Source organism: Medicago truncatula, chromosome 3 (genome assembly GCF_003473485.1).
Source record: "Medicago truncatula cultivar Jemalong A17 chromosome 3, MtrunA17r5.0-ANR, whole genome shotgun sequence".
In the NCBI taxonomy this organism is placed as follows: Eukaryota; Viridiplantae; Streptophyta; class Magnoliopsida; order Fabales; family Fabaceae; genus Medicago; species Medicago truncatula.
Window position 1 is genome coordinate 5,512,667 of NC_053044.1, and position 11,485 is coordinate 5,524,151.

Here is an 11,485-nt window from a genome sequence, read left to right on the forward strand (position 1 = left end):
TCGCCTGCGTTTGGTTGGACCCTTAAACCTAACACAATGAGAATATTAAATTATATTAAAGTGAAGGGGTAATGTTAATTGTACCATTAAGTTGTTTTGTAGAGCTCAATATCATATTTTATGATCTAAACCATAAAGCTTTTGTTTGCAAACATAAAACATGTCGATGATTTCAATTAAAGTTATCTAGAATGAAACAATATGAATTAATATATATATATATATATCATTCATTTTCGTATATAATAACACACAAACACACATTACAGCTGATTGCAATTCATGGCCTCCCTTATTGCTCCTTCCAACCACTCTCCAGTTGAAGATGCAGAAGCTCTTCAAAGGGCTGTTAAAGGTGATCACAGCCATATCCATCTTTTCATTTCTTCTTTGAAAAATTCGTTGTTGTTTTTGATTCCATCTTGAAAATTCATCAAGCTTTAAGTCACACAAAACAATAATTTTTATTACTTATCATTATTCCTTTCCCAATATTCAATTAATAATAATTTTTTTTTTTTAAGGAATTAATGATAATTAATTAAGAACATATTGTTGTGATCTCAAGTTAGCTTTGGATTTTATATGAGGCATCATGATGTTGTCCTTAGTTAAAAGTTGACTCATTGAGTTGAAGAGAGTAAATATTAAAACTATCTTTAATCTCGATTTTCAAATAATATGAGACTTTTTGTTGTACTGAAATAGTAATAGTCCCCATCGAGGGTAACGGACTAAAGGGTCTACGATAAGCTTTGTGCATAGCTTAGACCCTTTTTCTGGTGCCAATATTCTGACATGTAACCATTTTTCTAAGGTATTGTTGTTTACTTTGAATCTTACATGTGCTCTTACGATTTTGTCATTTGTTAGAAGTAGTGTAAACAAATTAAACCGTACTTAGTCTTGATTCTCAAACGAAATGAAATTGTTGTGTAGTGAAACGATTTCATATAACTGGTGAGTGTATATGGGATATTTTTTAAAAGATGTGCAAAAAGAAATAGTAATATCTTGAAATTGATTAAATTACTGGGCTACAAAATTTTGTAGGTTGGGGAGCTGATGAAAAAGCCATTATAGCAATATTAGGTCATAGAAATGGTACCCAAAGGACTCAAATCAGACAAGCATACTATGAACTCTATCAAGAGGATCTCATCAAACGCCTTGAGTCTGAGCTTTCTGGTGATTTTGAGGTACATACATGGTAAAGTGAATAAATGAAAATGAAGAGTCTGGAGTTCGAACCGACCTTTGTATATATATTAATGTCCGCATTAATTGAGCTAAACTCACAAAGACATACATCAATGTATTTTATTATGTCTATTGTTGATATATACACACGATTGCCAGTAAAAGAAAAATTTGGTTACCAAATTGATCTCTAAAATATGTGGCTTAATCAGTCTCTAAAACTAATCTCCAATCAATTTCTAAAACCTAAACGAAAAACCGATCTCTTAAAACCGGTTTATAAAATCAACGACTTATATATGCATTTAATGTGGTTGCTTTAAACTCAACGTGACAATCATCGGATTTCTTTCATAATCCAATATGAAAGAATATTTATTTATATAGAGAAAAAATATATTTAATAAAACCGATCCCATTTAGTTTTTCCAATGACATTCTAAAAAAAAAAATGCTTCTTATTATGAAAACTTTTTTATTCCTTTATGAAAAAATTGTGTTTTAATTATAGTGAATTTGACTTGTTGGTATGTACAAAACAGAGAGCAATGTATAGATGGATATTGGAACCAGCAGAACGTGAAGCTTTGTTGGCAAATATAGCACTAAGAAATGCTAACATAAACTACCATTTGATTGTGGAAATTTCATGTGTCTCTTCACCTGATGAACTTTTCAATTTGAGACGTGCTTATCACAATCGATATAAACGTTCCTTGGAGGAAGACGTGGCTACCAATACCAATGGCCATCTTCGTCAGGCAAGTCATAATATACTCCCTTCAATCTTATTTATAAAAGACGTTTTCCTCAACAAAGACCGATGCATTTAGTTTAAAATTTGGTCTAAATATATCAACTTTATTGATTCAAATGTCTCTTATAAAACTGATTTTATTCATAATAGACATTTGTGTTAATAAAAGGTGTTGTGATTTATTTTTGAGCAGCTTTTGGTGGGGTTGGTGAGTTCATTTAGGTATGATGGGAGTGAGGTCAATGCAAGTTTGGCACAATGTGAAGCTGATATGCTTCATGAGGCTATTAAAAACAAGAATTACAATCATGAAGAAGTAATTAGAATTCTTACAACAAGGAGCAAAACACAACTTGTAGCAACTTTCAATTGCTATAGGCATGACCATGGCATTGCTATCACTAAGGTACACCAATAACCTTAAATGTTTTTATAATAATGTAAATATATAGTTTCAGTTGAAAAGATAGATCTAACGAGGTTGGATTCATATAGTTAATGAATTTAACGATAAATAGTTCAAGAGAGAGCTAGTATAGAGAAGAGAGAAAAGATAAGAGAAGTTAGAGATTTATCTTATTTGGCAAGAGTAATTGCGAAGAGAGAAGAGTAAAAGATGGGTCCCATACCTTTTTGTTTTCTCTTCAAAAGGGAGAAGAAAGAGGAAAGAACACAAAAGTCTAATATACCATTGGTTTTTTCAATTAATCATAAATTATAATATTGGCTTATCAACGTTATTTTTGTCATTGATACCAAATTTGATAATCTTATTTATTCCCTCCCATGCATCTTTTACCATATGGGGGACCAGATTGCTTGCTTTTTTAATTGACTCAATATTCCTTCCCAACTCCCACAATCCCACATGTTTGTCTTTTACCATGTCGATGTTTTTACCCTTTTCGTACTTTCATAGAATTTTGCCTAACTTGAACAACCTAAACTCACGAATGTTGGTATTTTGAACAAAACTAATGATATGCGTTTTGTCTAACAATGGTTCTTAACCATATTTGGCAAATTATAAAACCCTCCCTTTTTCCTAGATTTAGCAACAACCTTTTTATATGGAATACAAACATTCTTTTTTTTTTTTTTTTTTTTTTTTTTTTTTTTACAATAATTAATTTTGAATTTTAAAAACATTTATCTTAAATTAAATTTCGTAAAATTAATAAAAAGGTTTATGAAAAGGAGGTATCAGTTTATGAAAAGGTTTTCAAAAAATAATGATAACATTTATAATAAATAATGAAAAACATTTATCCTAACACCAAAGAACACGGCTCTTGGTGGTATCAGTTTATGAAAAGGTTTTCAAAAAATAATATTTCTCCTAAAATTGACAGAATTGTTGGAGAAGGAGAGATTATCCTCTTGGCTTACTTCTTCACTCATGGTTATGTATATGTGTATATGTATATGAGAGAATTGATAGTGACTTGCAATAAAACTGTGTTACTATTTATAACTTTTTAGGAAATGGCTTTCTTTGTTGCAACCTAATCAAAATGAAGCGACATGTTGATTCAAAAGTTAAAATATTATTTTTTGAAAACCATTTCATAAACTGATACCACCAAGAGTCGTGTTCTTTGGTGTTAGGATAAATGTTTTTCATTATTTATTATAAATGTTTTCATTATTTTTTGAAAACCTTTTCATAAACTAATACCACCTTTTCATAACATTTTCATTGTCCTCGTGAGCTTAACTCAGCTGGTAGGGACAATGCTTAATATATGCAAGGTCTGGGTTCAAACCCCGGACACCACAAAAAAAAAAACTTTTTCATTATTTTTACGAAATTTAATTTAAGATAAATGTTTTTTAAAATTCAAAATTAATTATTGTAAAAAAGTAATTGTATTCCATATAAAAGGTTGTAGCTAAATCTGGGAAAAAATGGAGGGTTTTATAATTTTGGTGTTTTGTACAAAACACCAAAATTTGTGGGTTTAGGTTGTCCAACTTAGACAAAATTTTATGAAAGTACAAAAAGGGTATGTAACGATTCGAATTTTTGAGACATTAACTTGTGTAATTCTTAGCGGAAAAAGGTGAATATTTTTGTTTTTCTAAAATAATAACAATAAGATAAAACTCCATGACTTCAAAATAAAAATAAATGAGTTTCTCTTTGAATTTTCAAAATAGTAAATTAGAATCGTTTTACTTCAAAATACAAAATTCCTAAGAACATAGTCACTGGCCTTTCACTACCCAAAACACACCCTAGCTGATCTTAACTTTGAACGCATGTGAGACTACAATCCAGGCATGAAAATAAAAAATTATACTCACAACCAAGCAATCCAAAAGCAAGTTCACGTAGTAAGTAAGCATGTTACAATACATAAACATGACAAAAACGTCATCATTTTAACAACAAGTAAATACATATATAAAATAAAAAAATGGAGCGACCTTTCCCTTACCTTGACAATAACAACATTTAAATTTCAATCAACGGTCCTTGCTTCGCTACCTTTATACCTTCACAAGTAAGTGTTTACTTAGATTCTAATTCTTGCTTGACACTTAGGTTTGGTTAAGATATAATTTACAACTAAATCCAATATAACCATTTTCTTAGCCACATAGATGTCACAAAAATAATTCCCAAAGTCAATTAAATAAAAATTGTTTTAAATATAAATAAATCTTTCTAAACATAGACTAGTGTAAAAGAAAAAAATTGAGTTTCAAACCTGTTTTCTTAGAAATTCTCAGCCTTCGCGTTCAAGTGTACTCTCATTCTCAATTACTTGTTAAAAACATACAAACACTAAAAACAATAAATTAACAACTTATATTGTCATACCAAGACATCTGTTTAAATTACATGATTTGTTAAATCATGTGTGTCCAAAAAACTCTTCATTTGCTACTAATATTCATGGTGTTAACATATTTGTCTATGTTGGAAAATGTGTGCGGATCAAATCCTACTACAAAAATAAATTACAAAAAATTAACTCATATAAAATCAAAAAGAATATCAACTCAGATCGAATTAAAATTACACGTTGGAAGTAAGCAAGATGCGTAAAGATATCATACCTTTCAAACAGTGTTTCAACATTGCAGTGTGCGTTTAATAGGTAAATGAAACTTCAAGCCTTCAAACATTCATTGTGAAACAAAGGGAGTATAAAACAAAGAGAAATGATATTTGTACAATCAGTATGTCACAATTTTTTCTCTCCATTGTTTTTAACCAATGAAAAGAGAGAAAAAAGAAGTTGTCACAAAAGTTGTACCAAATATCACTAATCTAAAATAAATATGTAGATTATAGTTGGATATACTATAATATTAACACTTTCTTTTTGTTTTTCCATATTTCTTCAGTTGAGGTAATATTATTGATGTGTGTCGCACACTTTTTTTTTAGCTGAAATTCAAACATTTTTTTTAAAGGAATCTAGTGGCTAAATACACCTTTTAAGGTGAGTAAATGTGGAATCCAAAGTTTCAACTCTTTTTACATATAACAATGTTCCTATCAACTAAGTTATGCTCACTCATGTGAACCTAAAATCCAAACCATTACTCGCCAAGTTGTAAGATTATAGTCTCTTATGTTAGACTCAACCCTTTGATAACAATTTGTATATTTTAATTCATTTTTTTTATTGGAAATTGAGAGTATACATTGCCGGTCATATTTTACCACTTGTTCACGTTGTAAGAGTATAATCTCTTCCGTTACACTCGACACTTTGATATAATTTGTAATTTAATTATTTTTTTTACGGTTAATTGTTCAAATTAACCCTGTAATATACATGGAATCTGAAAAATAATCCTATAACATAAAAACACATATTTCACCCATGTAATTTGAGATTCTTCCAATTTTTTATCCGCTAATATAGGTGAAGTCAAAAAAATGACAGAGGTTGAAATATGTCTTCCAATTTTTTTTGAAAAGAATATGTCTTCCAATTAACGATAAATAGTCCAAGAGAACTCAAATTCCAAGTCTGATTGAGATAATTTTTAGTCAGATTTTACTTTATCTCTTACCAAACTCCAAATTACCAACAAACCAGTTAAGATTAAAAAGAGAATTTCTTGCTCGTTTGTTATTTCTTTGCAGAAATTGTCCGATGAAGGATCTGATGGCTTTCACAAGGCAGTGAGCTTAGCCATTAGCTGCATCAATGACCATAATAAGTATTATGAAAAGGTGAGATTTAGAAAGAAAAACAAACATATTCATTTTTGAAACCAAATTGACTAATCTTAAAAAGACTCATACAGTAAGAGGTTCATAATTTTGAAGACTTTTTTCAAATATAAATAATTTTGGGAATTAAATTAACAACACTATAAAATTTCAAGGAACAAATTGGTAATTGACTCATAATTCTTACTCTGAATCTATTATATGTAGGTTCTACGCAATGCGATGGAAACCGTTGGAACCGATGAGGATGCACTCACCCGTGTGATTGTCACTAGGGCTGAGAAGGACTTGGAGGACATAAAAAAGGTCTATTACAAGAGAAATAGTGTCCAACTTGAGCATGCAGTGGCCAAAAAAACTTCAGGAGATTACAAGAATTTTCTCCGTACTTTGATGGGGAAAGAAGAATAATACACTCTTAGTCAAAAAAAGAGAATAAATAATGCACTTCTTTTAAAGATATACTAGACTTTACACCCGTGCTACCGCAAGGGTCATATATAATGTAAAAATAGTAGACAAAAGCAAAATGATAACGTACATTCATATGAATACATCAAAAGTTACTACTCTTGCCTCCATGCTTGAAGTTGTGGTATCCTATGCGACAGAGAAGAAAAATTTATCCTAACTTAATGATACATGTTGGGAAAAAAAAATACCATGGTTACTTAGTTTAGCATGTTATTCATATGTCTACGTGATAAACAATATTAGGAAGTTCCAATAGTTTGCTTGCACACCAATGTGGTTGATAGCACATTATAATAAACTTCTTCCATGCAAGCTCACGTCTCTGTTAATCAAAGAGGTCAATGATCCTATAAAAGTCATACAAAAGTGAACATGAATAATTTGTAAAAGTACTCTACTGATGATTTATAAATAAAAAAATAACTTGAGATTTTAAATTAAAAAATCTTTTAATTAGATTCTAAAATATTAATTTATAGGCACAATTTACTTTTCAGATTTTGACAATTCAGAAGATTCATAACCATCTGTGGAATATAGGTTGAGATTAATAATATCAATGAATTCCTCAAATTTAAGTTGATAACAAATCTCTTTTAAATCCGTTTATACCATAATCGTTATCGGGAACATCTGAATATTCACCATTCTCGTTGCACTCTATTTGTGTACTAAGACATTCTTCACCAAAAAATGGAATAGATATGGTTTCATCAACTTTATTTAGTATATTAGACCATTTTTCCCTGTCAATAAATGTGGTACAGCCCATGTAAGCTACAGTCAATAGCAAAATATCTTGGAAAGACTGGTGTACAGTCAATATAAATAAGTAAAACTGAATTGTATCTCGTTTGTTCCTTACCTCAGACATTCACTGAATTAAGAACTTCAACATTCTCACCAAAGTTATGCTCAGAATATGCATTCTCACGCAAGAAATGAACACCTTTAGAAAGATTTAAGACATCACTACCATGTGGTTCTAGTTGTGATTGGCTTTCTGCATTATTCATCAACAGATAAACAAACAAATACCTACCGAATCGTCGTCATCTAAAGCCCTATAGAAAACACATGTTCTGCTGATGAGCATATGGTACTGTCAATCTCATTGTCTTCACCAGCTGTCAGTATACAAAACAACATGTATAATTGGTATACTTGCAATAGCAATTGTTCCAACAAATTTAACGTGCTAATGTCCCTTATATAACACGAAAGATAGAAGGATATGTCATACTTGAGGTATTATTTGGCACATCAGATTCTTCACCATTCTCCTTGCACTTTAGTTGTGTGTTTTGACTCTGATTGATATCGGATATAGCCGTTTATTTTTGCATATTATACGGTTCTTCCACTGTTACACACATGTAAATTATTATATGTAATTAGAACAGGCTATGATACATCTTACAATCAAAATAAGAAATAATAAGTCCAACAATATATTTTGATCTATACCCGATAAATTATAAACAGATGGCATTTGAAAATTCTTGTTGATACATGATGGCATATATGCATTCTAGTCCACAATATGAGAGATTTTATAACGGTTCCCAAAAAACCAGTGAGAGTTAACTTAAAATCAGATTTCTGCAGAATCGTGGCACGATTGCTGGGCATCGTGGCACGATTGGAGGTTTCAGTTTTGAGGCAAGGTACTGGAAAAATCGTGGCACGATGGGATCTCATCGTGGCACGATGGTGCGCTGGCAGCGAAAAACAGAAACATATTTTTGAGTGCAGATTTGTTCCAAATTTTAAGGGAAACTTTTACTATAAATATAGACCTTGTATCTAAGCAAACTTGGAGATAGAGGGGGCTGAAACAAGGGTTTAGAAAGGCAACAACAAAACTAGGGTTTGTATAGAGTTTGTCTCTTCGGAACAAACACTAGGGTTTGTGGGTTGATTCACCTTGGGAAACACTATTAGGATTGAGTCTCTTGGTTACGGGAAGAGGCTGGGACTTTGGGTAGAATTAGGCGGGAGACTCATTCTTGTAACCCATTGATTTCTCTTTGTAACGATACTCATCATATAGTGGATCAGAGGGCTGTTCTCTCCCCAGACTAGGTCAATTTGGACCGAACTGGGTCAACAAATTCTTTTGTGTTCTTCTCTTCTTTGTGTTCTTCTCGCCATTGTTTTCTACTTTTGGCTTGTATTTAATTGTTCCATACACTTTGTTTTGGTTGCTTGATTATCCCTTGCTCCACACATCAAGTTGTTATTGGTGTGATTTTCATCGAATTCGCAATAATTGGCGCCCACCGTGGGGCAAGGGTCGAAGGATAATTCAGTACCATGGGTTCAAAGTGGGATATTGAGAAGTTTACCGGAGATAACGATTTTGGGTTATGGAAGGTAAAGATGGAAGCGGTGTTAATACAGCAAAAGTGTGAGAAAGCTTTGAAGGGTGAAGGTTCGTTACCGGTCACAATGTCACAAGCGGAGAAGACCGAGATGGTGGACAAGGCCAAGAGTGCCATTGTCTTGTGCCTCGGGGATAAAGTTTTGAGAGAAGTAGCAAAGGAAGCAACTGCGACATCGATGTGGGCAAAGTTGGAATCTTTGTATATGACAAAGTCTTTGGCTCATCAGCAATTCCTAAAGCAACGACTCTACTCATTCAGGATGGTAGAGTCAAAGGCCATCATTGAGCAACTTACGGAGTTCAACAAAATCCTTGATGACTTGGAGAATATTGAGGTGCAACTTGAGGATGAGGATAAAGCTATACTCTTGTTGTGTGCTCTACCGAAATCTTTTAAATCGTTCAAAGATACCATGCTCTATGGCAAGGAAGGCACTGTTACCTTGGAAGAAGTTCAAGCGGCTTTGAGAACCAAGGAGTTGACCAAGTCCAAGGACTTGACTCACGAACACGGTGAGGGCCTAAGTGTCTCAAGAGGGAATGGTGGAGGTAGAGGTAACCGGATAAAGAGTGGAAACAAGTCAAGGTTTGAATGCTTTAACTGTCACAAGATGGGTCACTTCAAGAAGGATTTCAAAGATACCATGCTCTATGGCAAGGAAGGCACTGTTACCTTGGAAGAAGTTCAAGCGGCTTTGAGAACCAAGGAGTTGACCAAGTCCAAGGACTTGACTCATGAACACGGTGAGGGCCTAAGTGTCAAAGCCTAAAGGTCTCAAAGCCTCTAGCAGGACCAAATCCACATTATTCATCACTCCAAGGTTTTCTTCTCCTCCTCCCATGCAGTTTTCTCTTTCTCTGTGTCAGCAATGTTTTTCTCTAGCACAGCTTTGTCTTTCAGAAGCCCTTCCACCCTCTCCTCAAAAGCTGTCGCCTTATGCTTAAACTTCTCCACATCCTTAACAGAATCCTGATACTCCTTTTCTAAAGCTTCATATTTTTTCTCCATTGATTGTACGTAGCACAGAGTTCGCAATGCACTAGTTCCAGCATCTTGCACCAATTCATCAAATTTGCCATGAAATGCAGCATCCTTATCCACTGCTGAGAACGGGACGTGCTCTTCCATGTATTGGCGATAATTAAAATCACGGTGCTAGAACGAAGTTTCAAACGCCGTCTCGGCCTCTACCGATAGAGCTCTTCCGCCTCCTTTCCTTGTCGTTTTCTTTTTCTTTGCTTGAGGAGAAACGGTCAAGTCGTGCACTTCATCCACCGTCACCTCGCCCTCAGCTCTCTTCTCAGGCATAGTTTCGACCTCGCCGGCGGCAGGCTCAGAGCGTGCAACGTGGTCTCTTTTCTTCGCACCTTTGCGAAGAATGACCCCAACTGGGTCACTTGATATATGCTCTCCAGAAGCATGTTTTTCTTTGAGAGCCTCGAGATACTTCCTCCTCTCCTTTCCAGATAAGGGCAACATCGGTACTGCATAAAAGAAAGGATAAACGCATCAATTAAAATATCAAAGAAAATAAATTCAAAGAAAATAAATCTCGAATCACCAAAACTCACAAAGGTATAATTCAAGATCCTCTGAATCCCCTTCTTTGTTTAAAAGTTCCGGATATCAGTATGGAGCATCCGATCTAAAAAACCAACCACTCCCTGCTCGTAAGGAGTCATTTTTTGATAATCGTAACCAGAGACCGCCAACGGAGTAGCAGTCCACCCTAAGGGAAACCTCAACTCGCCCCTAACACTCGCAACACTCACTAGCGAATCTTTGGATGACTGAACTCTTAAAAAACTCTTCTTCCAATCCCTTTTAAAATTAGAAGCGAAAGTTGGAAAGAGTTGTTTTCCGGGATGAGCACTAATTGGGACCCAGGAACCCTTATCCACTCCTTTCGTTCCATAAAAGTGAAAAAAGACTCCAGCTGAGGGAATCATGTCCAAAGCATCACAAAGGATTTCGAAGCCACGGATAAACGCCCAACTATTAGGATGAATCTAGGTAGGGGCGACATTGAGTAGGCGAAGAACGTCCATTTCAAAAAGGGTAAAAGGGATTTTCACCCCAAACTCTTCTAAGACAACGCCGTGTATATGAAAAATCTCCTTTACTCCCTTCAGACGCATGGTGCATACTTTCTCGCCGGCAGAACAGGGCGCCAGGACGATGTCTTCCTCTCTTTTGGTTGACGAAACTAAAATCTTACTTCTAAAAAAATCCACTTTCGCCTGATCGTTATATGCAGAATCATATCGTTGCACATCATCTGAGAAGCATTCGGTATCGGATTCGGGACATGAAAGACGAATGCCTTTTCCTCGAACCATTTTCAAAGAAGAACTAGCGTCGTTTTCTTTCCCCAAACTATTTCCTGAGGTTGAATATAATAAAACACAGTCACTATCATCAGATTCGCTAAAATCACTCTCGCTAGATAAATCGGAGAAATTCATATGA

At 34.0% G+C, this 11,485-nt stretch overlaps 1 protein-coding gene and 1 long non-coding RNA gene across 3 annotated transcripts; one reads left to right on the plus strand and one right to left on the minus strand.

Annotated features, from left to right (window-relative positions):
• Positions 1-218: 218 nt before the first annotated feature.
• LOC11414678 (annexin-like protein RJ4) lies at positions 219-6,736 on the plus strand. Of its 2 annotated transcripts, XM_003598601.3 has the most exons (6): positions 219-355; positions 1,054-1,199; positions 1,743-1,961; positions 2,151-2,363; positions 6,066-6,155; positions 6,363-6,736. In XM_003598601.3, the coding sequence occupies exons 1-6, from the start codon at positions 283-285 to the stop codon at positions 6,564-6,566; spliced, it is 945 nt and encodes a 314-aa protein (XP_003598649.1). In that variant the 5' UTR covers positions 219-282; the 3' UTR covers positions 6,567-6,736. The 2 variants fall into 2 exon arrangements, with proteins under 2 accessions (XP_003598649.1, XP_024635259.1); XM_024779491.2 differs by lacking the exon at positions 6,066-6,155 and having other exon boundaries at positions 6,363-6,724.
• On the minus strand, positions 4,073-5,307 carry LOC112420401 (uncharacterized). The gene is made up of 2 exons (XR_003010434.2): positions 4,672-5,307; positions 4,073-4,456 (listed from the first exon to the last, which is right to left on the minus strand). It is a non-coding gene; the product is annotated as an uncharacterized lncRNA (long non-coding RNA).
• Positions 6,737-11,485: the final 4,749 nt, after the last annotated feature.

Coding starts and splice junctions, on each gene's coding strand:
- LOC11414678 (XM_003598601.3), top strand. CDS start 283: ATGGCCTCCCTTATTGCTCCTTCCAACCACTCTCCAGTTGAAGATGCA. Junction 1,962..2,150: donor CCAATGGCCATCTTCGTCAG/GCAAGTCATAAT, acceptor ATTTTTGAGCAG/CTTTTGGTGGGGTTGGTGAG. Junction 6,156..6,362: donor ATAATAAGTATTATGAAAAG/GTGAGATTTAGA, acceptor TATTATATGTAG/GTTCTACGCAATGCGATGGA.